At 38.4% G+C, this 27,786-nt stretch overlaps 4 protein-coding genes and 1 non-coding gene across 7 annotated transcripts; all 5 read right to left on the bottom strand.

The window, feature by feature from the left end:
• Positions 1–1,182: 1,182 nt before the first annotated feature.
• LOC103415794 (probable phosphoribosylformylglycinamidine synthase, chloroplastic/mitochondrial) lies at positions 1,183–6,864 on the bottom strand. Of its 3 annotated transcripts, none has more exons than XM_070818428.1 (4): positions 6,668–6,853; positions 6,510–6,570; positions 2,172–6,394; positions 1,183–1,444 (listed from the first exon to the last, which is right to left on the bottom strand). In XM_070818428.1, exons 2-3 carry the CDS (start codon positions 6,549–6,551, stop codon positions 2,201–2,203), a joined length of 4,236 nt encoding a protein of 1,411 aa, XP_070674529.1. In that variant the 5' UTR covers positions 6,552–6,570; positions 6,668–6,853; the 3' UTR covers positions 1,183–1,444; positions 2,172–2,200. The 3 variants fall into 3 exon arrangements, with proteins under 3 accessions (XP_070674529.1, XP_028955996.2, XP_070674528.1); XM_029100163.2 differs by having other exon boundaries at positions 1,183–1,439; XM_070818427.1 differs by lacking the exon at positions 1,183–1,444 and having other exon boundaries at positions 1,975–6,394; positions 6,663–6,864.
• Positions 6,865–7,393: 529 nt separating this feature from the next.
• On the bottom strand, positions 7,394–9,964 carry LOC114824008 (U11/U12 small nuclear ribonucleoprotein 35 kDa protein). The gene is made up of 8 exons (XM_029100162.2): positions 9,778–9,964; positions 9,570–9,667; positions 9,363–9,414; positions 9,097–9,167; positions 8,615–8,705; positions 8,455–8,530; positions 8,281–8,359; positions 7,394–8,107 (listed from the first exon to the last, which is right to left on the bottom strand). The coding sequence occupies exons 1-8, from the start codon at positions 9,932–9,934 to the stop codon at positions 7,721–7,723; spliced, it is 1,011 nt and encodes a 336-aa protein (XP_028955995.1). The 5' UTR covers positions 9,935–9,964; the 3' UTR covers positions 7,394–7,720.
• A 5,958-nt stretch (positions 9,965–15,922) lies between these two features.
• On the bottom strand, positions 15,923–16,690 carry LOC103428875 (cysteine proteinase inhibitor B). Its single transcript, XM_008367012.4, has one exon. It carries the CDS (start codon positions 16,503–16,505, stop codon positions 16,134–16,136), a length of 372 nt encoding a protein of 123 aa, XP_008365234.1. The 5' UTR covers positions 16,506–16,690; the 3' UTR covers positions 15,923–16,133.
• A 461-nt stretch (positions 16,691–17,151) lies between these two features.
• Positions 17,152–17,254, bottom strand: LOC114824262 (U6 spliceosomal RNA). Its single transcript, XR_003772401.1, has one exon. It is a non-coding gene; the product is annotated as a U6 spliceosomal RNA (small nuclear RNA).
• A 4,169-nt stretch (positions 17,255–21,423) lies between these two features.
• On the bottom strand, positions 21,424–26,919 carry LOC103428945 (TMV resistance protein N-like). The gene is made up of 5 exons (XM_029100161.2): positions 26,296–26,919; positions 23,938–25,027; positions 23,483–23,818; positions 22,179–23,390; positions 21,424–22,079 (listed from the first exon to the last, which is right to left on the bottom strand). The coding sequence occupies exons 1-5, from the start codon at positions 26,781–26,783 to the stop codon at positions 21,564–21,566; spliced, it is 3,642 nt and encodes a 1,213-aa protein (XP_028955994.2). The 5' UTR covers positions 26,784–26,919; the 3' UTR covers positions 21,424–21,563.
• Positions 26,920–27,786: the final 867 nt, after the last annotated feature.

Raw genomic sequence — 27,786 nt, 5'->3', positions numbered from 1 at the left:
TAATGAATTTACCAAAATGCCCTTGAACATCGTAAGTTCGTAAAATTTTAACCGTAACTCTGGTTTCGATTCCGCTTGCGACTACGTGTTCGTACCGTCGAGTACTTCGAGAATACTATAAAATAATAACTCATACACGTCACGAAAAGACGATCAACGAAAGTCAACAATCTCATCTCTAGGGCATTTTCGTCAATTCACTCTCTTAAAATTAATAAAATCGTAAAATTAAGGACGGTTTGTCATAGTAATGTAGTAATGGTGGCGGGTATGGTTGTAGCGGTGGTTGTAGTAGTGGTGGTGGCACGATTGTGGCGTAGTGATGATGGCAACAATGGTGGTGATAGTGGCAATGATAGTGTAGAAGGAGCATTTGTAATAGTAGGTGGTGGTGGTCGCTCTCCAAAGATAAATTGTGTCAAGACAGATGCATACTGTAATTGTTTTAAATTAATGATTGAATTAAAAAATATTCATTAAAGGCTTAACTCCACTTTTTATTAAGACAGCTTTAAAATCAACATACATGCTGCTTTTAAAAGTTGTTTAAAGTTCATTGGTTTTAAAATAAGCCGAATATTGATTTTATTAACATTTTTTTACTATTTAATTTTAAAATGGATTAATTTTTTGTGAAAACAAGCAATACCAAACTAGGACTTACTAGGTTAAATCATCAAATGTTAGGAAAGAAGAATCGATGGAGATGGAGATCAAACTCGCACTAGAATGCATATTTTCTTCCACTGCAGTAAGACGTCATTTACAGAATTATTGTATTTTTAAACCTTGTTACAAAATTAAATTTCAATTTGAATTAGCAATTAAATTTTCTATCCAAGAATTTTTTTTAAGAAAAAATTTACTACTATTAGGCGATTCGGGAGAGTTCGGAATTATCACAATAATTTAAAAGATACAAGAGTTTTAACTCAAAACGCATGAATAGAAACCTAACATCCTATCCACTAAAAGACCACATGCTTCTATCCAAGATAATATTTGAGAAAGGAGACGCTCCTGAATTACAACTATTTAAAGTTTAAACCATAATCTGTACTTTGTCCTAGCCTAGTGCACGGGTGTCGTATCGATGTTGAATATATATCATGAACATGTTGCAACGTTTTGTCAGCGACAATGCAGCGACAATGACACATAATATCAATACCATATCGACAATTCGTTCTTTAACCCACTGCAATTTATTTTGAACTAATCAGCATCAACGCAGATTAAGAGTTAAGATAGGTCAAGGGTTCAATCCCTTCCTGTGTACCGAAAATAAATACTGTTAAACTCATAAACTTAACAGATGCCGCATACAAAAGTGCAAGCATATTCGTAGATGAAGTTCGAAATAAGTTCAGGTTTTGACTCCGGTCGTCCTGCTGTCGCGGCTATTGCAACAGATTCCGATCAGTCATCATCGTCGTCATCTGTTCTGCCAAAACGAGAAGGAAAACAAAATTCATGTCAGCAACAAAATCTTAAATCACCCCACAGCATGCATGATTCAAATCCTTTCAACAGACAGCTAAAGCTCCCGTTAACATTATAGAAAAAAATTCATTCAACAACCAAATCGGATTAACAGTCCTTATGGTGACCGGGTAATTTTTTCCGAAGATTCCCCTCGTAGGTTTAAATCCCAAGTTTTTTTACCAAAGGGTGTATCTTCCGAATGTCTTATCACCATGAGGACCATTAATCCAATTTTGCCTAATTCAAATGATAACCCCAGATCCATCGAACATAGGTCAACAAATAATGAAATAGCAAGGCAAATCAAGGTCATCAACCGAATATAGGTCAACATTTAAAAGCTTATCCACGTATGATATTCATCAGATTCGCATTTTAATTGTCCAACTTATTTTATATACATACAACAGCAAACAAGCCTTATCCCACTAAGTGGGGTCGACTGTATGGAATCCTAGAACACCACTGTGTTCGGTTTTGCATGAGAAGAAAAAAAAGAAACCAACTCATTATACCTCATATTTGTCGATTTCAATAATCCAAAAAGCATATTAGAGAGACATGAAAATCTAAATGCCTATTTCCACTGCCCTCATGTAAGCATACCCTAAAGAAAAACACAACTCTCATGTAACTGGCAAAAAAATAAAATAAAGCAGAACTCTAAAGAAGACTGAAATAGTGACCATTCTTGTACGTAAAGGAAGACTGTTTTTCAACAACACCACTCTCTAGCATTCTGGAACATTCGCAACCAGGGACTAGGGCCTTTCTTTTCCACATCCCATTGCTTGGGATACCAGGGGAATTGCCACATCAAGAAGCAACGCTCTGGATGAGGCATCATGGCTAGATGCCTCCCATCTGGAGAACAAATTGCTGCAACCCCCAAGGGAGAGCCATTGACGTTGAAAGGGTAAACTTCTGTCTCATTACCATCATCATCGCAATACCTTACTGGTGCCAACTTTGAGTGAAGCAAACGATCAAGAACACCGTCGTTGGGGAAATATGCTCTCCCCTCACCATGTGCAGCCCACACACCCAATGTACTGCCCTCCATTCCTTTAAACATTATAGCTGGCGAGTCCTTTATTGCCACACTGGTGAATCGGCATTCAAACCGTCCAGACTCGTTGTGAATGAACCTGGGCTGCGAAGGGTCCCCACCACCACCTAGCACACCACCAACTTGAGGACCCGGGACCCACCCCAAAAGGGCCATAAGCTGACACCCGTTGCAAACTCCAAGACTAAAAGTGTCTGGCCGCTTGTAAAACTCTTGAAATTGATTTAGAAGGGGCTGATTAAATCGAATTGATGCAGACCAACCTTTTGCAGAATCAAGCACATCAGCGTAGCTAAAACCTCCAACAAACGCAATTCCACGGAATTCTTGCAATGAAATAGTTCCATTAAGAAGGTCTGACATTGTAACATCCCATGGTTCAAATCCAGAAGCATAAAATGCTGCCGACATTTCTCTATCCCCATTGCTGCCTTCTTCTCGAATTATAGCCACTTTTGGTTTGCAAGCGACGGTCATATACTTTTCATCTGTGAAAGGAGTGAAAGACAAATCCCATGAAGGCTCATGCCTATATTTCAACCCTTCTTTTTCTAGATCTACACAAGAAGCCAACCTTTGTAGTCTTTCCAGCTGAAAACTAGTGTCCTCCCACAAGTCCCTTAGGAAAGAAGTACTCTCATTCAAATGTGTAACCCCATCAACCTTTAACTCTACTGAGGGTGTGGCACTAACTTGACCAATAATCTCAGCCAAAATACTGTTACTGCTCAGTTTTTCCAACACCAAATCTAAGTTATTCCGGCTTACCTCAATAACCAGACCAAGTTCTTCAGCAAAAAGCATTTGGAATAGGCTCTTCCCATGTGAAGTCAAGTCCAAAGTAATGCCACAATTCCCAGAAAATTCCATTTCAAGGGCACAGACCAGTAGCCCACCATCACTAATATCATGACCAGCAGAGATCAATTCATCAGAAAGAAGGTCCTGAACTCCCTCAAAAACTTGTTTTAGATAAGGAACATCCTCAATGTCAGGGCAATCATTGCCGATTTGGTCAAAAACCTGAGCAAGAGCAGACCCACCTAACCTCCGCTGTCCCTTTGCCAAATCAATGTGAAGCAGCACGCCATCATCCTTGAGCTTTAAATCTGGGGTTACTGTTTTTGTTATGTCAGGACAAGTGCAATAAACACTCATTACAAGATTGCCAGGTGCCTTAACAACCTCGCCTGCAACATGGGCTGCCATGGAAAGACTGTCCTTCCCACCATCAATTGCAATACCAAGTTCGATCATTGCCTCTGAAAGAGCTGTAGCAGCATCATACATAGCTGCTCCTTCCCCATTAAGCTTGGCTGCATACATCCAATTCCCGCTGGCTTTAACATCAGATAGAGAAGTGACCTTTGCCCAAACAAGATTTGTGAGTGCTTCTCCAACAGCCAATCTCGCCATTGCTTTTGGATCCAACAAACCTTTGATTGGCTGTTCCCCAATGGCACATGCACCTCCAGTCAGGTCAGTAAAAGTCTGCGCTATTACTGCAACATCAGATAGAGGAATTTGCAAGGGCCCAACAGTTTGCTGCTGTGCTACAAGACCTGTAACACACCTGTCTACTTTGGATGTCAAGAAGCGCTTTGAACAAACAGATGGAAGTCTCAACACCCTCTTAAGTGAATCCATCACTGTTATTCCAGGAGCAATATCAAGTGGTTCTCGTGCATCAGTCGTCCTGTGGAATTCAAAACTTTTCTGTGGCATATCACCAAGTACTTTCTCAAGCTCTAAATCGACAGCAGGAGGAGGGGGAGGGATTCCACTAGATTCACATTTTTTAATAGCTAAGCTATCAATTAAAACAGCACGTCCCTCACCATTTATTGTTCCAATAACAGCCATAGAAACTCTTTCTCTTTCACATATTGATTGCAAGAGGTGGCGGCTTTCAGGCTTCACCAAGATTGCATCTTGCTCCTGGTATTCTGCACCCCATATCTCCAAGACAGACATTGTGTGATCACCAACTACAATTGCCCGGATATCAATCTGGCCGCCCTTGGGGTATATAATTTCCTTAACAACATTGCAGTTTCCACCTGCCCCCTGATCATGAATGCTAATGATAGGGTTATTCTCCCCCATCTCAATACAGGCACGGACCACACGATAAAGTTTCTGTGCCATCTCTGCATCTCCACGCTGTACAGCATTAAAATCAAGCTCCGCATCATTCTGGCCACTAACCATGCTCGATGCTGCCCCACCCCCCATTCCAATACGATAAGCAGGGCCTCCAACTTTAACAACCAGCATACCAATGTCAGGCTCACCTTTTGTTATATGGGTGTGATCAATCTGCCCAATGCCTCCACTAAACATGATTGGCTTCAACCATTCTCGCCTGTCTCCACTTGGAAGTCTCATTCCAAATGTTCTGGTGTAGCCCTGAATCAAGGGCTCACCAAATTTGTTCCCGTAGTCTGATGCACCATTGCTAGCATCTATAAGGATCTGCAGAGGTGGAGCCAAATTTGATGGATAAGCAAAAGACGGATCTTCCCAAGGTGCATAAGAGCCCTCCATATTGAGATTCCCAACACAATAACCAGCTGTAGATGCTACAACAAAAGACCCTCTTCCAGTCGCATGGGTATCCCTGATTCGACCTCCGGCGCCTGTCTCTGCACCAGGGTAAGGCGCTACAGCACATGGGAAATTATGGGTCTCAGCAGTAAATAAAATATCAAGGTCCCGAGTAGCTATGCTCAATGGACATGTTGAACCTGGCTGAGTCGGTCGCATTTGCTTCACAAGAAACCCCTTGATTGCACTTGAGTTATCCTTGAAGCCAATTACAGAATTGTTTGGGTTTGCCTGCAACGTGCTCTTCACAATCTGCATCAGAGTTCTATCCATAGGCTGTCCATCTATAATAATTTTGCCAGTAAAAAACCAGTGCCTACTATGCTCACTGTTGGATTGTGCAATATCAAACAGCTCAACTGTTGTTGGATTCCTTTGGATTTCGTCCTTGAATAGCCTAGTGTAGTACTGGAGATCCTGCTCATCAAATGCTAAACCCATTTCTTGATTTATCTCCTCCAATGCCTTCCGACCCCTCTCCATGACATGTACATGACGAACTTCATCCGGAACTACACTCGTTTCAAAAGAAACTAGATTCTGGGCATACACACACTCAGTCATTCGATCATGAACCAGTGCAGCAAACTCATTAATCTGATGATCATGAAGTGATCCCTTACTAAACAGCAAGTACCTCCTTGACCGTTCCAAACGAGTCACCTCTGTCAACCCACATGCTCGACAAATCGATACGGCATTAGAAGACCAGGCTGTTGTAAATGACAACCTAGGACCAACCTCAATAATAACTGTACTAAGCCCTTCCTGCTTTTTCTTTTCAAGAAAGCTCTCAGTCCCCAAATTCTCGGGCTCATAAGTCTCCTGAAGAAGCCACTTCAAAACCAAAACCTTGTCGCTAGAAAGCGGCGAGTCAAGGCCAATGTTGAAGCACTGCTCAGTTTTCAAACCAACAATTTGATTCGTAATCTTTGTCTGAACCGTCTTGAGAAGCTCAGCTGTTGCACTCTCCTGAATGAGCGGGATGCGAAAAAAGTGAATAACTTCAGCTGCAGGCTTCTCAACCAAGCTTGACTGCTCATCATCTACCAAGCTGCTCACACCACCTGAAACCACAGCTCTGGGCTTTTCTTGAGCACGACACCTCAAAGAAACACCTCTCCTATTACCAAAACTGGGAGCTGAACTTCGCCCGTGAAGCGAGCCCCAAAGCACCTGGCTTCTTCCTTTAACCGACTTCCTCTGCAAAAAAAGGCTCTGCCTATTCGTGCCCTGCCAAATAAAACCAAACAACATACAGATTTCGATTTCGATCGACATTTTCTACCAAAATGCTACAATCCTTCATAGCAATAAAAACAAACAAATGGTAACGAAGAATACTTACTTGTAAGAACTCGGCGGCGGCTGTTTCCCGAACACCGGTCATACCCTCGACCTTGAAGAAACTAAAAACAAACAAAAAAATCCAAAACTTAATTTCCAGAAAAAATTGATGCTTTACATTGAAACAGACACAGAAGCAGAGTAAAAAACCCACCTCACCTTCAATTCAATTCGATTACTAATCAGTCGGGTGTGGAAGTCGACAAGTATCCGACGAGCGAGAGAAAGGGCTGTTAATTACTGGCCAAGACCAAACGAAAAAAAGCAGGAGAAGTTTTTGGGAGAGGGAGGCGCGCGATGGAGATGCTGAAGCAGGGTAGTGTCTCAATTCTGAGGGTTTAGAGTAATTATGTATCAATTCTTAGGCATTTAGATCTATCCATGTATTCTTTTTTTTTTTCTTTTTTTGTCATAATTGATAATTTTTATAAAAATTAACATTTATGAAATTAGAAATTAAAGTTTAATAAACGTCCTTCAATTTTAGCAAAACTTCGTTGAGATGATCTTTCAATTCTATTTACGGTTCAAATTATGAACCGGCCCTAAATGGAAAAGGATTCTCATAAATTGGTTTATTTCGGTATTTAAATTGTTTGACCTTCTTCAAACCAAACCGATCAAATCGATTCATATGGATGAAAACATTTACCCTGCTCGTGAAATGTTAAAGGTAATTCTTTCTCGTAAACTTTAACGAAAATTTTCCGGTACTCTTCACTTTAACGAAAAATCACATTTTTACACTAAAAAGTCAATCATGGTACAGTTCACTTTACCTTTTATTTTGTCCTTATCGTTAAAACTCAAAATTTTCAAACTATTTTCATTAGTTTTTCTTTAAAAGTATATACCAATTTCTACTTTGTGTGTTTCAATCCAAAATAATCGGGGACTTGAATTTTCATACATTCCATGAGCTCTTGTTCTAAATTTGAATGCACACAGTTGTACATAGCATGATCCCTACATTTCTAAATGTGAATGAGCAAAAAGGGAAACATATTGACACCATCAACCGACGATGGTGGAAGAAGTTGAGAGGGAATTTGTGAAGAGAAAGTCAAGCAAATTAGACATTCTTTTTGCTTGTGTTTACGACTAGCTCATGAGAATATTGTGACTTTCGAGTTCCCGACGGGTCTTACGAAATCATGAGTGACTGCTCTCCTTGGTCTTTCCATTACCCCTTGCTGCCTCCACCTGAAAATCTTAATAGCGATCACGGCTGGTGGACCTCTCACGGTGACGGGACTTGTGCCGCTTGTGAGCACGCTCATCCTTATCCCTCGAGCTCCTTTTGTGACAATGCTCATCCCTATCCCTAGAGATCCTCCTGTGAAAGCGCTCGTCCCTATCCCTAGAGCTCCTGTGAGAGCGTTCTGCTCTGTCAACCGAGCTCCTGTTGTGATAGTGTTCTTCTGTCTCAGTTGATCTCCTTACAGAACTGTCTTCTGGGTCAATAGATCTTTTGTAAAACCTTTCTTCGTTCTCCACAGGACTATTCTTGCACATGTTCGCTTCCCTGTCCATGGACCTTTTATGGGTACTTTCTTCTCTATCCATGGAGCTCCCTTTCCTTCTAGGTGGGGACGGGACCTACAAACACAAACGAGAAACAAAGACTCTGTGATAGAAGTTCCATGAGGAAAGATCTGATAATGCTCAAAAGCTAAATGATCTAAACTGCTTTGAGCAACTGCTACTAGCTATAGGCTGCAGGAATCAGGGAGGAAAATACATGGCCAATGGGACCAAAAGAAGAAAAATACCTGATAGGGTGACATGTATCTTCCTTCTAGTGGAGGTGGGATCCCAAGTCTCTCCAGCTCGTCATACGGGATTGGACGCCTGGTTACCAAGATAAATAAAAGGTAAAGAGTCGGTACATCTAATTCACTGCTAGTTTACGAAATATATTACATAATTAAGAAAGTTATGCATACAGGGGAGCTCGAAATGGTTTTTCTCTTCCTCCAAAACGAAGCTGTCCAGATTCCTTCTTACCACAGAAACCACCTCCTGGTAAAACAATAAAATCACATGAACTTGACCTCTATAGGCATATGCAAACTGAAGGTAGAAGAATACGAAAACTTCACTGACCTAATCTTCTTGGAATCCACCCTGGCATCAACTGCTGTCTGTTGTAATCAACAATAACTTTAGAATCATCAATCAGGGAATGGTGAGCTTCCTGCAAACAAGCAACTAATCTAAGCTCATCATAGACATGTTATGACACATGCAGATCATATTTTCACATTGTCCCCTATTTTCTTTTCCTTAAACTTCTGGCTTGCCTCTTCATACCATTACGAAATATGTTATCCAACCACATAAAATTGATATGCATGTCTTTTCTCACAACACTAGCAAGCACAGCCAATAAATTTAATTTCGTGAGAGAAGGATGTGTATATGAGATCAATCACCAATACCATTATGCTTGAAGCGAAATCCATCAACAGTACCAGAGTGTCAAATTAGAATTCCCCGCCACATAAATATGCAAATACATATATGAAAATATATGAAGAGATTCCATATTGTATAGACTACAGAGAGTGCTTAAAAAGTTGCAGCACCTTATACGCACGCTGCATCTCCTTTTCGGTTTCATATTCAACAAAAGCATATCCACGCGAGGCACCAGTTACTGGAAAATTTGCACCAATCAAATTACAAAGATGGACTCTCATAGAATTGTGTAAAAAAAAAAAAAAAAAAAAAAAAAAAAATTGAACACATAAAACTTTGCAAACCAATATGCATAATATTCAAGAGCATTGTAGTTGTGATGTTTTGACATTCTATACGGAGCTCGAATTCAAAGCAAAATTAAGAAGCTCACCAATGTGCCTGACCAAGCGCAAGTTTTTGACCCGACCATACTTGCTCATAGCCTGAAAACCCAAATTCAAAATTCGATTTTAGACCAAGAATTTCCACTGAATTGGATTTCTACCGATCACAGTCGAACAACTTTCTCTCTATTTCTTTCTTTGCTCAATTTTCTGAGCAACCAAACAGAATGTCAGAGAGAGAGAAAGAGATGAACCTTGCGAAGAGTGCGTTCGGTGGTGAGATGAGAAAGGTGACCGACGAAGAGAGTGCAAAAAGGGTCGCCGAGGAGCTTGGGATCGCCCAGGGGGTCATCTGCAAAAGCAAAAGAGTTACAGGGACAAAGTATAAGTAAAAAGAAGCAAAGGGTGGGGAGATTAGAGAAAAAGGAAAAAAGAAGGAGAAGAGAGAGAATGTTTGGTTACAGAGGCCGGCGGAGGAGCAGAGGAAGGCTCGGTAGACGGCGTTGTCGTGCGGAAGTGTGTCAGTACCGTCTATGCTTCCCGCCTGAATCGGATGATACGCCTCCGCATAAAACACCGCGTTTAAGTTCCCGTTCACGTTTCGTCCGCCCCCGCTCATCGTCGCATAATCTCTCTCTGTCTTCAGAAGCAATGCAAATTCATGGACAAACAGGTGAGCTTTATAGAGTCTGGGCCCATTTTGTTTCCGGCCCACATTTTTGTTTGCAACGCATTGACTCAAACGGGCCAAGAAAATCTGATGATCAGCCCATGTTTTCTCGGTTTTGAACCGACGGAGCATATGGACTCAAAAAGTTTGTGGGTTTTCAAATGTACGGACAACATAGAGAATCGAATTCATTACAATTGAAACCCTCATTTCGGGTTCGAACTCCCATTAATATATTTTGTGCATCCAAATTCTCTCTCAAGATTTGGGCAGTCTCCAAGAAAAAGATATTTCAGGGACTTGAGTTGATCGATATTGCATGGCAGACATTTAAGATTCAAGCATCCTTCAAGGCTCAAACTACAAAGCTTCGTAAGATTATTTATCAACGATGGTAGTTCTTCAATTGCAGTCACATCCAAACAAAGCGACTGAAGTTCTTCCATAACTTCTAAAATCTCTGAAAATTTCTCAAGATTTGAGCAGCCAGCAAGAGTAAAATCTTCCAGGGACTTGAGTTGACAAATACTGCATGGCAGACTTTTAAGCTTCAAGCAGCCTTTAAGGCTCAAACCCCAAAGCCTCGTAAGATTATTTATCGACGATGGCAATTCTTCAATTGCAGTCTCATCCAACCAAAGTGACTGAAGTTCTTCCATAACTTCTAAAATCTCTGTAAACTTCTCAAGATTTTTGGAGCCATCAAGATTAAAATCTTTCAAGGACTTGAGTTGGCAGATGCTGCTTGGAAGACTTTTAAGCTTCAAGTAGCCTTAAAGGCTCAAATAACTAAGCCTCGTAAGAGTATTTATCGATGATGGCAGTTCTTCAATTGCAATCTCATCCAAACGAAGCGACCGGAGTTCTTCCATAACTTCTAAAATCTTTGGAAACTTCTCAAAATTTAAGCAGCCAACAAGATTCAGGGACTCGAGTTGACAGATACTGCATGGCAGACTTTTAAGCTTCGAGCAGCCTTGAAGGTTCAAATTTCAAAGCCCTGTAAGATTATTTATCGACGATGGCAGTTCTTCAATTGCAGTCTTATCCAAATGAAGCCACCAAAGTTTTTCGATAACTTCTAGAATCTCTGGAAACTTCTTAAGATTTAAGCAGCCAGAAAGAGTAAAATCTTCTAGGGACTTGAGTTGACAGATACTGAATGGCAGACTTTTAAGCTTCAAGCAGCCTTCAAGGCTCAAACTACGAAGCCCCGTAAGATTATTTATCGACGATGGCAGTTTTTCAATTGCAATCTCATCCAAACAAAGCCAATCGAGTTCTCCCATAACTTCTAAAATCTTTGGAAACTTCTCAAGATTTTTGGAGCCAGAAAGAGAAAACCATCTAAGGGACTTGAGTTGCAGATGTTGCATGGCAGACTTTTAAGCTTCAAGCAACTTTTTAGGTTGAAACTACGAAGCCCCGTAAGATTAATTATCGACGATGGCAGTTCTTCAATTGCAGTCCCATCCAAACAAAGCGAATTGAGTACTCCCATAATTTCTAAAATCTCTGGAAACTTCTCAAGATTTTTGGAGCTAGAAAGAGAAAACCATACAAGGAACTTGACTTGGCAGATGCTGCATGGCAGACTTTTAAGCTTCAAGCAGCCTTTTAGGCTGAAAGTACAAAGCCCCATAAGATTATTTATCGACGATGGCAGTTCTTCAATTGCAGTAATCCAAACAAAGTAAATTGAGTTCTCCCATAACTTCTAAAATCTCTGGAAATATGCAGAGTTACACTTGCCATTTGAAATTTTCATTAAATGGCCATTAAAAATATTTTTTTTTTTTTTAAAAAGTAAGGTAGACCATGCTTTTGCTTTTCTATATTTTTATATTGTCACTAACAGCAGTTTAAAAAAAATTGTTTTACCAAATTTACATTTGATGATCCAAATTTTTTAATAAACTGCTTTTTTTAAAGGGAGTTTTAACGAAAAACCCATGATACTATTCACTTTAACGAAAATTGTCTCTTACTATTTGGCTGTAATGGTACTATTCTATCTTTGTTTGTCTGCGAGAAATCTCAAGTTCAATTTCAAATTTAATATTTGATTAATTTTCCCTCTAAAACGTCTTAATTTATATTTTAAAACTGAATTTGTCTTGCTTTGCCTCTAAAACAACCAAACTCGAGTCATTTCACCCTATTTTAGTTATGAACATTGAATGAAAAGGCAATCGAGACATTTCATATCATGCTGATAGTAATGTTTGGTGAGGTAAGAAATTTTCAAACTGCCCTAAACCTCTAAAATTGTTAAATCTTTGCCAACATGGACACAAAAGTAAGGCAAATTCAGTTTCAAAAGATAAAGTGAGATTAAATCGATTTTCGGGTGTCGAACCTTAAAACCGTTGCCTATTTAATTATAATTAACTCATTGTATGATTTAGTCATGAACCAAAAAAAAATTACACCTTGTAACTCAATTAGTTAAAAAGTAATCACTCCACCGTGTGAGAAAATTGTGGCCTGCTTGTTTGAACCATCATTGAAACAGCGAATTAATTCATGTAAAACATTTACATGGTAGGTCTTTTACTAGAATGGCATCGTCTAAAGAAACTGGATGCATTGCAAAAACTGCTTTCTTAGTTCACATACTCTGCAAACAAGCCTCGACGAAAGAAATAAAACTAGCATGTCGAAGAAACTCAATAAACTTAGCTCACAGTCATTACAACAATAACAACAAAGCCTTAGCGCACAGTCATTGATCAACAAAATTTCAATGCTCTAGTAACCTAATTTTCTGCAATAGGATTACATCAAACAGCCCACGAACACCAAGATTTAGGGTTCATAAAACTCTAGATTGAATTGTATCCAAATCCATCAAACTCAACATCCACTACACCAGTTTACTTCAACTCGCACCACAAAAATATCAAATGACCAGTGGTAAAAAAAAATTGTCAAAATCTTGAAATACCGGATATGCCAAGCGAAAGATTTGCATTAGCACACAGGCAACTGATAGCGATATTACCACTTGTAAAACAAGGGTTAAACCATAGAAAATTCTTGCAAGAGAACAAGTGTTTGTAGTATAGAATGGCTCAAGCAAGGTCGATCTCCTCAGGGACTGATATAAACAATTTACGAGTTTTTGTGTATTTAACTTATTTAACTCTAAGAACTACACTAATTTGACGAAACTAAATACTACTGGATGTGATTTAAACAAATATCTAAAATGGGAATTGGCTTATAGGAATAGTGATCCAACTAAACAAAACAAGTAAATATATAAACTCAAGATAATACAATTAATTTAAGAAAATTAGATTGACAAGGTGCTAGAGTTCAACCTTTTACCAACAACACTCCTACGTAGCTCTTCCAATTGCTTAATTAATCGAAAACATATATGCTTTGAAGGTTGGGTTTTCCTTGTGTATGTTTTACTTGTGACATTCAAGTTAAAACGCATACCACGACATGCAATTTATCCATGACATTTGGATTAAATATAAACATGAATGATTCATTAATCTTGATGAAAATCCTTTTGTTAAACCATATGTAATCCCTAAGAGTATGATATTTACCTTAGGAGAAATTACAATCCTCAATCACAAGAAGTATAACCAATTTTAACGTGACATTCGTTCAAAATTGCATCAAATGACTTTTCTAAGCATCCTAATGGTGATCAATCATCAAGACACATAGATAGTTTAATTTAGAGATTGAAAATATCAAAGCAAGCATGTAACAATACTTAAGCAATTGAAAGAGAAATCTACGTAATCATGTTGCAGCTCATGGCCTCACTATAGCAAAAGGAAGCTAGTTATACATAATTATTTGAAAACATAAGAAATTATCCATGAAGAATCAAAGAAAGAGACAACCCTTTTTTTTTTTTTACAAGGAAGCTATCTCCTGAGCTCTCCGATCCTCTTGGAGCTGCGGCATCCCTTCTGCTCTCTGCTATGTTGCTCCTGCAACTCTGTCCATTCCTCTTCTTCTTCTCTGCTCTCCCTTCTTTTCCTCTCTGCCGTGTGCCTTATGTCTTTCCCACTGCCAGTCTGTGTGTTTTCTTTTCTTGCCTTTAATAAAAGGCAGCTCTTTTCCAAGTCACTAAGGCCACAAGTGGAAGACAAGCCTCATCCCACTTCCTAGTCCTCCACTTTATCCTCACTCCCCCACTTTGCTTTCTGATTTCTTTTTCAAACACCACCCGTGGAGACAAGCTCCACTTCCAATTCTTTTGTTTGTTTTTATTATTTCCTTTTCTCCTTTTTGCTTGAAATTGATCCTAAAACAAATTTAACTGCACATTAACACAAGGTAAGGTAAAATGCAACCATTTTAACACAAAAACATCACAAAGACTTTAAAAATGGATGGTATAAATGCATGAAATATATGAGTGATCAGCAACCAACATATATGTTCTATCGAAAGCCTAAAAAGAAAAAGCCTTGTCGACAAACTGTTTATGCAGCAGCGCTAGCACCCTTTCCCTTCTTCCTCTGGAACTTCTTCATGTAAAACTCAAGTTCCTTACCCTCTAAGATGTACCTGACGAAAAGTATGCAAGACAAAATAAGATGATGCAAACACAGAAATACAACTGAAGAGAATAGTAACACGAGTTAGACTCACCCATCACATCTACCACATTGGCCTGGACGGGAAGATATGCAAGCCAGCAATCTCCCACCTCCAAACTGCTCTTCAACCTGAGAGCTCTCCATTTGACATTGCCTCCTCGCACACGGATTTGAACCACATTATTGTTAGAGCAAGTCCACCGGGGGTGGGATAGGCCGGCACCCAGTGGAAAAAATAGGCTGAGACTCGGCCAATCCACTACAGCCCGTGGAATCGACTGACACCCCGCCCAAGCCAGTCCACAGGCCAGCCTAAAATCGACAGACCTTGGGACCGGCTCAAGTGACGCCTAGCTGACGCCAGCAGCCACAGCAGCACCGTGGAGTCCTCCTCCCCGCTGTCTCCTTCCCATCCCGTGATCTTCTTCGATGCCTTCGCACAGGCCGACAGCGTTGCCGCCCTCCAGCACGCCCTGGAAACTTGTCGCCGCCCTCCAGCACGCCCTCCAGCACACTCTCCAGCACGTCCCATGATCTTCTTCCCGCTTCCCGCCGCGAAAGATCCTTCCTTTTTTCTTTCCGGTCAAAGTTTGTTCCTTTTTTATGTAAGCCCAACTTTATAATAATTATTTTTATTATTTTATAATAAAAAATAATAATATTTTAATAAAATTGACTAGGCTATTTTTTGTTAGGAGTGGAGATGCATTGGCCTATTACTGTTCATTGGAGTCTATTACTATTCACTGAAGTGGATAAATGGGCTGGGTGCTGGCACAAAGTCCTTAGGGGTGGACTTGCTCTTAGCACATTGTGAGGCTAAGTCTACCGTCTATCTTTAATGTAAATAATATCGTTAGTTAAAAAATAAATAAATAAATAAAATAAGGTGGGTTATATGAAATTTAAATGACATTGTACGAAAAAAAAATATTTTCCTGAGCAGAGATTTGCATTTCTATAATTAGAAAATATATGCGGTGGTTTGATTTGAGGATGATTTTAAGAGGAAAAAAATATATTAAAACGTGGTTGATAGGAAAATACCAATTCATGTTTGGTTATAATATAATTTTTAAGATGATGAGTATGTCTTAAAATTTCTTTGATTAAAATAAGATAAAGATATAAAAATAAGGAGGAAATCTGACAAATATTGTCCATATGTCTTAAATATGAAAAAACATTTATATTTCGTCCACAATGTCTTTTTTTCCACAGTGTTTGACGTTTCATTTTCAATAATTGAATTTAAGAAGGTGAAGGTCAATCCATGGTCTGTGGTCGGAGCCTGGAGGGTGAGATAAATACTTGTTGACCTTGAGATAAAACAGAACACAAAAACTAAGCGGTTCACGGATTCACAGCAGACACCATTTATTGATACAACTGCATGAACACATTTCTTTACACAACCCAGATCCCCAACACGAATAACAAAACAAAACCCAGAAACAAAAAAGAAAAATCAGATGGTTCGAGATTAGTAATTCGGTACAAACAAACACAGATTCGAGATCAGACACCCCAAAACCCCAATTTTAAACATTTTGGATCCGAACTCGAATCAATCATTTGGGACCGTGAGGGGCAAAGTTGAGCAATTGCTTGGAACGGAGCCACGGCTTCACCACCACCTCGGAATCGAACAACCTGTGAACCCCATTCCTCACCGCCGACACCTTGAGGTAGTACTTGATCCCGGAAACCACCTGGCTCTGCGCTTCCACCACCTCCAAGAACTGAAGCTCTCCGCCGCCGTCCATCTTCTGGGTACCCCTCTGCCTGTTATACTCCTCTACCGAAAACCTCCCCAACTCTTGAACCTCCTTGTTCGTCTTCACGTTCTCGATCTCCTTCCTTCCTCCGACCATGCCGCCGTACCCATTCGACGCGACGAAGAGGAGGCAGATCAGGAGGGCAAAAATCGGAACTTTCATCATGATTTTGTATTGTTTGTTGGAAATCAGGAAATTGATTCGACTTTGTTAGTGGTTTTTCTGGGTTTTCAAAATTTGCTGCGGATGAGGATTGAAATTGATGGGTTTTGGCAGAATCTGGTGGGTCTTGTAGTTGTAGGACTTATCTTTCTGGGGGTAGATCGTGGAGGAAATAGAGGGCGTTTGGACACGCAAATTAAGAAGGTGGGATTGTAACACAAACGGTGTGCCGCGTCTTAGTTTGCTGGGAAAACGACACGTCGCAAACCACCTACGTGTACGCACACCGACAGACCGACTGGCATTGATCCGACGAAGGATAGAGGGTGTTATTTTATTTTAATTTTTTTTTAATTATAAATAAGAAAGGGTTAGAGGTTTTGATGGGTGCTCATTTTTCTCCCTTCAATTTCTGCTTTTTGGAGAAGCCAAAATTCATGTCGTATGGTTTTCTGTTTTGTAGTTGCTTCACCGGATGATCAAGTGTTGCCTAATTGAATTTTCTGAAATTTTGTTAAGAATCACATTAGAAAATGTAGAATTATGCTAAATCCAGTCACCTTGTGTGAGCTATTTTAATTTTAAAAATATCGGTAGCACAAATTCAATAAGCAAAAATCTCATACAGTGAACAAATTCTTATTCACAAAAAAATTTGGACAATTTTTCGTTTTATACGTGTCATTCTTGTGGAGCGGCCATGCTAATTTTTTTTAATCATCCAATTTTATCGGATGTCCTTCATAGAGGACAAACACACTTACTTTTTCATTTATAAATTATTTTACAAAGTTGTTACAATTGGGAAAGAGAAATTTGAACTCGAGTGTAGAGTGAGCAAACAAACTATTATATGAGTCATTAATTTATATATAAAGCCAACGCAAAAGGTGAATAGTATTTTTGGTGTCACCAAGCTTCAACAAAAATATTTGGACAAAAATGCCTCCAAGACAAAAAAACTTCAAAGGCAATCCAAAAATAATGCATCAAATAATTCAGCGGTATTTTCGTCATTTTAACAGTGTTTTTTTTAATAATTAATTTTTTGAATTTTTTTTAATTAGTACCTCACAATAGGCTAGCAATAACGTGATTCAATCCGTTGTTCATTCAATATTATTTTCTCTATTTTTAAACACGTTCAAAACAACTTAACAGGCGTGAAATGCTGGTTATAAAAAAGGTCTTTCGCGCGCGAATAATAATGTGATTAAATTAGTTGTCAAATGATTGTTTTTTTTTAACAAACGATATTATCTACACTAAGGGGGAGGGAGTGGGTTTAGTCTCACAATGGGTTAGCAATAAAGTGATTCAATAATTTGTTTATTAAATATTATTTTCTCTATTCTTAATATAGATTTTATAGAGACCAATTTTATATATGGATTCAACTGCTTTAATTGGTCTATGAGGGGTTTCTTCTAGCATAATCTAATATTATTCATTTACTTCGTCAATTTACGCATATAAATACATTTAAAACGTGCAAGTCGCGCGTAGCATGCTGTGATTCAAAAAATGTCTTCTGCACGCACGTGAGCGTGTGTATGAAGGCTTGTTCTATATAAATTGAAGTGGAAATTTCTGTCAGGAATTCTATTATTAACATGTGCTTTATACAGGGCCATTCAAACAGGAGAACAGGTTCAACTAGTATCAATGCTGAGAGTTCCCGCTCACATACTGTATTTACATGTGTTGTTGAATCTCAATGCAAGGTAATAACTGATTTTAGGACCTATGTGCAGGACCAATGAACAGAATACTAGCAAGTTTGAATTCTGCATCCAACACTTAATCCAAAATTTGAGCTTACATGCTTGAAACAAAGCTGTGCTGAGCCTAGCTTTACCTGGCTAGAGTGCTGCATCATAAAGTTACACAAGCTTGATGGAGTGATTTGTAATACAGTGGTATCAGTTTAACTAAATGGCTAAGAATAATATCATGTTTTAATTCTTTATCCAAAGCTTAATACTGAACTGAGCGTGTCATTGAAATTTCATCTCCTCAGATTCAGAGTTTTGTTATTTTCGAGATTTTGCTCTTTTCTTTTATACTTTTGTGCTGATTGCAGCTTATTATTTGATGCAGGAACCTGATAAACATTCTTGCTGAAATTTCTCAAACGGGAAAGCAAAGGCATATTCCCTATAGAGATTCAAAATTAGCAATGGTCTGTGCTATTTCTCCAACACAAAGGTAGTACTGCAACCCCTTTCTTCCTTGAAAGTAGCATTTAGCATTTTTTTTAAGGAAAACTAATGAAAAAGGCTTGAAAACTTTGAGTTTTAATGATAAGGACAAAATAAAGGGTAAAGTGAATAGTATCAGGATTGACTTTTTAGTGTAAAAATGTGGTTTTTCGTTAAAGTGAACAGTACCGGGAGCTTTTCGTTAAAGTTCCCTTTTTTTTAATCTGTCTTTGTGAATTGGAAGTCACTGATCTAATCTTGCAGCTGTAAGAGTGAGACTTTCAGTACATTGAGATTTGCACAGCGGGCTAAGGCTATCAAGAACAAGACAGTTGTTAATGAAGTAATGCAGGAAGACGTGAATCAGTTGCGCGAGGTGATACGACAGCTTAGGGTATGTTCTCTCTCACTGTGGTTTGGAATATTGTGATTCATCCATTTCCAAATTAAACATGTGAATCATCCCTATGAGCTTGTTAATTTGACAGGATGAACTACGGCGGATTAAGGCACACGCTACTTCAAATGGGGGTCACAGTGCAGCATGGTTTCGTCAAAGTTTAAATATGCTAAAGGCTAGCCTTAAACCTACGATGACATTACCCCATGTCGATGATGACAGTGATGAGGAGATGGAAATTGATGAGGAAGCTGTTGAGAGGCTTTGTGCTGAAGTAAATAACCAGACAGTTGTCAGTGAAGCTAACAACAGAGCTGACGTGAACAGTGTAGAAACAATGAAATCACATTCACAACTTGTGGCTGTTGAAATTGGAAGCTCCGAAGGTCCTCAAAACCATGCATCTGGAAGTGGTTGTATCAAAGAACAAGGGGTTGGTACAGATGTTAATATGGAAGAAGGAATCTCTGAACAAGAAGGGGACATGATTGTTGAATGTGGTACCAGCACCCCAGTTATTCCCAGTGCTAGTGCATCGGATATTCACAATCTTATAGAACTAGTTCCAAAGCTCTTATTTCTTGTTCATCCATGTCATTTATACTTGGTGAAAAGCCCTGGTATTTGATTACAGTCTCCTGCAAGCTCCCAATTCCAGATACATTAAACGTTGGAGTCACGGTAGGCTCTCCAAGTATGTTTTATAATGTTTCAATAAGCTCGGCATCATCCCTGTGCACTACAAGTCCATAATAATCAGCGGCTCTAGTTAGAGTGCAGCAGCATCTGGTCACCTCTTCCATGACGACGCCAGAAATGTGCTTGTATTGATCAAAAGCTTCCCTATAAAAGGTCTGGTGAGTGTACGAACATCAGATGGATTTACTCCATAAGAAACTGGAAGCACTTTCTGCTTGTTTCTGTCCACACGTTCCAGATTTCGACCAATTCTCTTGAGCACCATCGGGAATTAGCATAGTTTTTGGAAAAACTACAATCGAAATCCTTGATTGTTGGATAGCTTTGAAGATATCCAAAAGGTCATTGCCCTTACTATACGCTTCAAGATCGTTGAAGGTGTTGATTGCATTCTGATACAAAGCTTTGAGAGATGGCCAACAAAACTCTTGCGAGTGTCTTCACCTCTAAAACTGAGGTAAACACTGCTGAATTGGGGCAATTCACTGCAAATCTCTTGCACAATTTCCTCAATAAACTTTGCATCATCCCTGTGGAATTTGAAAAACAGTATTACACAATTTCCTTGATAATATATTCTAGTAAAACACGTAAGTAAAGAAAAATCCCGCCACTGACTGAAAAATCGAAATCTACTTTTATCAATTGAGTAGACTTAAAGAAAAACACAAAAAGCGATATAAACAGACAGAACACACCTGAAATATTGATTGGCAACTCTTACCTGTGATTTGCCAAGAACATGAAGTTCCGCTCCATAGTTTTCATGATGATATTTGGGGCTGCGCCATGCTTCGGTTTTGCACCTCCTCACGATCGGCTTATATAGAAATGAAACTCTCCAATTTTCTAATGCGACGCAGCTGTGTTCGCCAAAATCATACCTACTCCTACTCCTCCATATTTCACCACCAGTCCCTTCTGCGCGTTAGGATTAATCACATGGTCACAGATCACATTATTTCCAGCAAAAAAATTGAGAGTTGTCAGTGTCTCATGTAAGCTCTCAAAAATGTTTCTTCAAAGCTTTAATATTTCCGGCGGGCAATACCATCCGATACCTCCAGCAGTTTGCAGTCACTTAAGTCAAGAATTTCAGGCCAAAGACAATAAATTTTCACAGCAAAAGTAGGTACCTTTTATTTTCGGAATCAAAAGCGTTCCTGCTTTTCTTTGAAGCTTATATGAGGGCAAAGTAGAGAAGAGTAGATATTACAAGCTTGTATTAAACCAATCAGGGCAAAGCATTAAACGATTAAGTCTATAGGAAGATGTTCCAACTTCAACAAATACAATTGTTTTCCCTTTCATCAAGCAACCTGCACAAAGTATAAATCCACATTGAGTTACTGCCTCACCAATAGAGGATGAAGACAATCATCAATTGCAAGCTGCAAATCAAAGTGAAATTTTCTTTTGGGTCAAGAAACCAAAATAAAAATTGGTTTGCTAGGAATGAACACAGAGACGACAGAAGATGACAGAGATAGCGACACTCACTAGAAGATTTTTCAACCACACAATAACTTTTCCTGACATTGTTAATGTGAGCCAAGAGAAAACCATTCTGCAGGGTTGCATCACCACCATTCCGGGCCATCAACAATTCCCAGTGAAGGCATTTCACCACGGTCATTTTCAGATTAGTAGTGTTTTGAATTCGTTTTAGGATGTTGCACCTCTTGCTTACAAGAAGCATTCCTTCACTTGACCATCCAGCATTCATTATAGCAGCAACACTGGCTGCTCATCTAAGCATAGTTAGCAACTGCTGTCTGTCTCATGATTGGCATAAATGAAATGAAGTCCGACCCTTCCAATAGAAGGGTATCGTACTGCAGCCCTGAAATCGCTCGCATAGGCTCCATTTTCTTTTACTACAATTTTGAATGTAGCCTCAGTGTAACAATGTTTACTGGGCAGCTTTCCAGTTTCAATCAAGGTACATTTAGACCATGGAACATATCCCAGAAAGATGTGATCTGAGTCAAGGAATCTGACTCTGGATCCCCAATCAACCATATAGAAATTGTAATTGAAATCACCATGATCTCCTTTGAAGGTGCAAAAACATCGAACAGAGAGATCAGATGCACAATAATGAGCACCCCTGAACTTACTAACAGCGCATATAGCAAACCCCAATACCTTATTATGGTAATAATTCAGCGGTAGCTGCAGAGTTACCGAAGACCCCATGCACTGATGGCTGAACCAATCTGGAATTTCACTTCCAGGAAGAGACATATTGAAGGAAAGAAGCTGGAGCTGATTACCCTGCAACAGTACAAACAACGGTTGACTTAATTTGTGTTCAACTTGTGTACATAAGAGAGAGAGAGAGAGAGAGAGAGAGAGAGAGAGAGAGAGAGAGACCTGATGATGAGAGAGAGTTTCCATAATATCCCTAAATGGATTTCTTTGTACCAGCTGTAGGCAATTGGAAAATGTGAAGTAAAGATTCATATTATGAGGCTTTGGTATTGAAACTGTTTCCAAAGCATTGCAATCATGCGGGTTTGGGGTTGAAACTGTTTCCAAAGCAGTGCAATCATGCGCATCTACGTCCTTTATACTCAATGAAAGCTGTGGTATTGATTTCAGTCTCCTGCAAGCTTCTACATTGAGATGTCTTAAACAATGAAGTCGATCTAGAGTTGCAGGTAAGCTCTCAAAATTGTTTCTGCAAAGTATTAGTGTGACCAATTGGGAGAGAACAGAAATAACATCCGGTAGTCTCAACAGTTTGCAGTCACTTAAATCAAGCTGTCTCAAAATTTTATAATATTCACCAACCCAGATTGATGGTTGTGAAAATAGAAATGGTGCCTTCATTTTCTTCCATCCAGGAAATAATAATCTTGGAGGCAAAAGCCTACTTGACATAGAGAATGGTTGACGTAAACCACTTCCCTTAACATCAATGTCCCTCAAGGATCCTACATTTCCTAAGCCCTCAGGCAAGTGACAAAGCCTTGAGCACCCAGAGACAGTGAGACGGGTAAGGTATGCCAAATTACAGATACTGTCTGGAAGACAGACGATGCTTTTGCAATTTTTCAAATTTAGTATCACAAGCCCCTGAAGCCGTTCAATTGATGGGAAAATCCGTGTGATAGATGTTCCATCCAAATGAAGCTCTCTTAATCCTTCCATATCTTCTTCAATTTCTGGGAACTCCTTAAGTCTTGGACAACCAGATAGAGTAAGATATCTAAGGGACTTGAGTTGACAAATGCTGCTTGGAAGACTCTTAAGTTCTCTGCAACGCTTTAGGTTCAAAGTAACAAGCCCCGTAAGAATTCTGATCGATGAGGGAAGTTCTTCAATTGCAGTCTGATCTAGATAAAGCTCTGATAGCTCCTGCATACTTCCTGAAATCTCTGGAAACTTAACAAGATTTGAGCAGCCAGAAAGAACAAGGGTTTTAAGAGATTTCATGTGAATTCTGCTTGATGGGTGGACTTCAGTTAAACTTGTACAACCTTCGAGATTTAGAATCTCAAGATTTTTTGCTTCAGTGATGTCGGGGGTTTTGTTAAGGTATTGAGAATGTCTTAAATCGATGACTTCCAACATTTCCAGATGCTGTAACGACAACCAGTAAAACATCTAATAAATAATAAGGCATCTGACAACATAACCATTCAAAAGAAACATATGAAAAATGAATATCGTACCTCGGTTCCTTCCCAAAGTTGTTCAATCTGGCTATAAGGCATTTCAAGATCAATAAGATTCTTGGGGTGGAAATTGGATGGCAAGGACTTTAGGGGGCACCCATGCCAGAGTAGACACCTCAACTCATGAGAGAGAAATTTTAAATCCCCACTCATGTGTTGTTTACAGTCATCATTTGGATGGGATAGATGCTCCCATGATGCGTATACCACAGATCGGCTACAATGGATCTTGAGAAGCCTTAATTTTTTCATTCTAACAAAAGCTTCAGTTTCGAAGTATACCTCTTCTGAGTTGGCCAAGTCGAGGGTTATGCCTTCAACTGCTTCTGTAGCCTACATAACCAAACAGTGGAAATTCAGTGAGTGAAAATATCCAGAATTTGATTTTTGTCGTACTTCAGCTTTCTACTCAATTACATGCTTAAAAGAAAGAGGTAATGAATATGTCTTACTGTATTTTGAGTTAATGCACGATGAACATCTTCATAAATCCATAACCTGCTTCGTCTTCCATACTCTTTATTAGATTCTTGGCGGACTATTTCCCACCCCATTTCTTGCAGTAAATCATGCATCTCAAGCGTATCGTAATCTGAGATGGTGATGAGAGTTCTGTTAACTAGTACTCCTAATCCACTATGGGGATAAAAGCCACAGCTATCAAGAATTTTAGTTACATAGTCTTTCTCCATCCCTTTAAAGAAACATGCAATATCTAGAAATATGTCCTTCTCTGAATCGTCTAGCCCATCAAAGCTCTTTCTAAGAACATCCTGAATTCCCATGAGCTGAGTTTTCTTTGTTTTCTTCAACACATCTTCCCACTCCCGTACACTTCTGTTATCAAGCAAAGCTCCCAAGATTTTAAGTGCTAAAGGCACACCATGAGCATGTTGTAGGGCAAGCCTCGAGAGACGATCATAATCTGTTGTGGATTGGTTTGTTCTGAAGGCATACTGCCTGAAGAGTTCAAGAGCTTCTGGCTCGCTTAAGTTCTTGGGCTTATATACAGCATCAACTCCACTTAGTAATTGCATATCTCTAGTGGTTATAATGATTCTACTTCCACCACCAAATGAATGCTGCTTTCCAAGTAAGTCTTCGATTTGGGATAATTTGTCAACATCATCAAGAACAATGAAAACCTTTTTCCTTCGTAGCCTTTCCATTATCATTTTGGAACCTCGATCCAACGTGCCTAAACTCCGCATCTTTTCCTTCAAGATTCTAGAAAGTAGCACTTCCTGCATATGTACTGCACCCTTATTCGAGAAGCCTTCCTTGACATTTTCGAGAAAGCAGCAAGCTTCAAATTGACAAGCGATTTCATCATAAACAGCGCGAGCGATGGTGGTTTTGCCTATACCTCCCATACCCCATATTCCAACAGCGAAAACATCATTCACCCCAGGACGTAATAGTAAATTCATTTCATCTATGTGGTAATCCATTCCAACCAAGCCATTATCTTTGCTTGATGAGACGTGGATCAATTTGTTAAAGATATCATCTACAATATCTTCAATAAGCTTGGCATCATCCCTGAGAAGTTTTAGAATTAGCATTGCGAAAGCGTAAAAGCAAAAGCTACATTTTTTAACCAGCCCAAAATAGTAAACGAAAACTGAATAATTAGAAGGGCAATACTTGTTGCATGCACCACCATGTTCACTTACTTGTGGTTAACATATTTTAACTTAATCGCACAAATTTCATAATCTGAATTTTTCATTATCTTGATCATATGCATGCAAAAACTAATCAAACTGGTGAACATTTAGCCATCTATATGTAAGGGTGACTAATTATCTCCAGTTAATCTTTAAATAATGATTAAAAAAATATTCTTTGATTGAAACCTTATTGATTTTTAATTTTTTTATCGAGGTCCCTGAAATCAATGTGATAATTTATTTATATGTACGTTACTATATTTTTAAAATTAAAAATTAGAAATTTTAGTTGTTTATATAAATGAGATTTTAAATAAAAAACCATAATTTGTGGGATTAAAAATATTAAAATATAAATATACTATTGTGTGTGTGTGTAGATAAACATGGGTACATTCATCAAAATTAACCAAAAAAATTATTGTATCAAAACATGGGTACATTCTTCAAAATCACAAAAAAAAAAAAAAAGATATTAGGCTTAATAACATTAGTAAATTTCTTCTATTAAACTTGACATGGATACATTTTAAAATCCAAGAAAAAAGAATGTACCCATATAAGTTTAAAAATGGTTTAAAAAAATTGAATAGATTTTATATAAAAAAAGGTACATTTTATATATAACAAATTGGTATATTTAAGAATGAGTACATTTTAAGATTAAAAAAAGTTTTACATGAATGGGTACATATAATTAGCATGGGTCCATTTAGCAAAAAAATTAAAAAAATATATATATGGGTACATATACAAATAAACTATAAAATATGGGTACAAATTAAAATTGAAAAAAAAAATTGGTACAAATTAAAAAAGAATTATAAATTAAAAATGGGTACAAACTAAAACTAAAAATATATGATAAAAAAATTGGTCATAAATATAAATATACTAATTGTAACATTTTTAACATTAAATAAACGTATTTAGAAATAAAAAAATATTTTATTATTGAAATCATTAATGATATTATTAATATGCAAGGACTTGATCAAAAATTGAAAAAGAATAGGATTAGTAAAAGGAAAGATGAGAACCGAATTTCTCCTTAAAAAAAATAAACAGTTTTTAGTTATGATAATTGTACAAGGAAAATACGTTAATAGCAAGTGCGTGTGAACAAATTAAACATACTTATAATTTTGCGAATCCCAACCGGACAAATCGGTGGCTCTAGCAAGAGCGGACCTCCAGCTCTGCACCTCCTTCACGTCAACGTTAGAATGGTGTTCATGTTTAGCAAAAGCTTCTGCAAAACTTCCCTCGAGTTTACGGATATCGGATGGATTGACTTGGTAGAATACAGGCACCACTATCTGCTTGTGTGTATCCATGCATTCCATTATCTGGACGAGTTCTTTCAAGCACCACGTCGAGGAAGCGTAGTTTTCGGAAAAAACTACGATCGATAGCCTCGAGTTGCTAAGAGCTGTAAGGAGCTCCGAAAGGTCGTTGCCTTTTCGAAGCTCTTCGGCGTCGATGAAGGTGTTGATTGCTTTCTGATCCAGAGCTTTGTAGAGATGGCCGACGAAGATCTTACGTGTGTCTTCGCCTCTAAAATTGAGAAAGACATCGTATTTCCAACGACCTTCGGATGAAGAAGAAGGAGAAAAAGCAGCCATTAACAAGCACGGGATCGATCGCAGAAAAAACTCTGTAAGCGATGATCGACGCTAGAACTGAAGTACTCGGATGGATGCTCAGGATTATAAGTCAACGACCCCCTCCCTCCATTGTCTTCACTGCAAAAAAAAATAAGAAAACTGATTGGATGAGATGAAATAACTGTCCAGAGATGCTCAGATTTGACTTTGTGGAATGGGCTAAAATGCATATCAACAATATTTGACTACTTAAAAATGTGTAGGAACTCCTACTCAAAATTTTTTAAAATTGTTTGTTGTCAATTTATAGAATTTTGTGTTTATAATCAAAACCGTTCATATTATAAATCACTATATAAAGATCGTCTTTGCAAAAAAAAAAAAAAAAATCAATTAAAACTAAGATCGTTTAGTCATCAAACTATTTAAAAACAAATAAACGGTATTGATAAAAGCATTATGAACAGTCTATGTATTTGCTACAATAGATTGACTAAACGAACTTATAATTTATTTTTTATAGAGATGATCTTTACAATATAATTCATAGTATGAATAGTTCTAATCATAAGTATAAGCTCCATGATTAAAATGTAAAACTTTATTAGCCTATATAGATTAAAACACATATAAGTAACTAACCTGGAGACGCCATGCGTGAAACCTTGGTGTGCAAAGAGTCTTCTACGTTGTACTGATCCTTAGCAATCAAACCGTATGGGAGTTTTAGAATATTGCGCATATCAGCAAACGCAGGGACCTTCACTTATATAGACATATTAACCTAAGAGGCTTAGCCCATCATTGAGACCTAATAGGTAACTGAATATGTCTATATCTCCTTAACCAATCAGGATTAGGAACCCCTTTAGCAAGAATAACAACTTAATATTACATTCCTTTTGCAACCGGTAAAGTCCAAGTTAATTCCCTAATCCTATAACTTGATCCTCAAGTAACGTACAATGATTGTGAGACCACAAAACCTTGTGAGAACCGGATTTTACTCCAACATTCTCCC

This window comes from Malus domestica, chromosome 03 (genome assembly GCF_042453785.1).
Source record: "Malus domestica chromosome 03, GDT2T_hap1".
NCBI classification, from domain to species: Eukaryota; Viridiplantae; Streptophyta; class Magnoliopsida; order Rosales; family Rosaceae; genus Malus; species Malus domestica.
Note: the sequence above shows the minus strand (reverse complement) of the source record. Positions and strands in the feature narration are given on the sequence as shown.

Excerpts from the sequence above, each read along its gene's own strand:
- LOC103428945 (XM_029100161.2), bottom strand. The coding sequence starts at position 26,783 with ATGGCTGCTTTTTCTCCTTCTTCTTCATCCGAAGGTCGTTGGAAATAC. Across the intron at positions 23,819-23,937 it reads GTGCATTAACTCAAAATACA|GCTACAGAAGCAGTTGAAGG; the intron begins GTAAGACATATT and ends TTGGTTATGTAG. Across the intron at positions 23,391-23,482 it reads AACTTTGGGAAGGAACCGAG|CATCTGGAAATGTTGGAAGT; the intron begins GTACGATATTCA and ends TTGTCGTTACAG.
- LOC103415794 (XM_070818427.1), bottom strand. The coding sequence starts at position 6,551 with ATGACCGGTGTTCGGGAAACAGCCGCCGCCGAGTTCTTACAA. Across the intron at positions 6,395-6,509 it reads CCGCCGCCGAGTTCTTACAA|GGCACGAATAGGCAGAGCCT; the intron begins GTAAGTATTCTT and ends TTTATTTGGCAG.
- LOC114824008 (XM_029100162.2), bottom strand. The coding sequence starts at position 9,934 with ATGAGCGGGGGCGGACGAAACGTGAACGGGAACTTAAACGCGGTGTTT. Across the intron at positions 9,168-9,362 it reads GCGCTTGGTCAGGCACATTG|TAACTGGTGCCTCGCGTGGA; the intron begins GTGAGCTTCTTA and ends CAAATTTTCCAG. Across the intron at positions 8,706-9,096 it reads AGATGCAGCGTGCGTATAAG|GAAGCTCACCATTCCCTGAT; the intron begins GTGCTGCAACTT and ends GCTTGTTTGCAG.
- LOC103428875 (XM_008367012.4), bottom strand. The coding sequence starts at position 16,505 with ATGATGAAAGTTCCGATTTTTGCCCTCCTGATCTGCCTCCTCTTCGTC.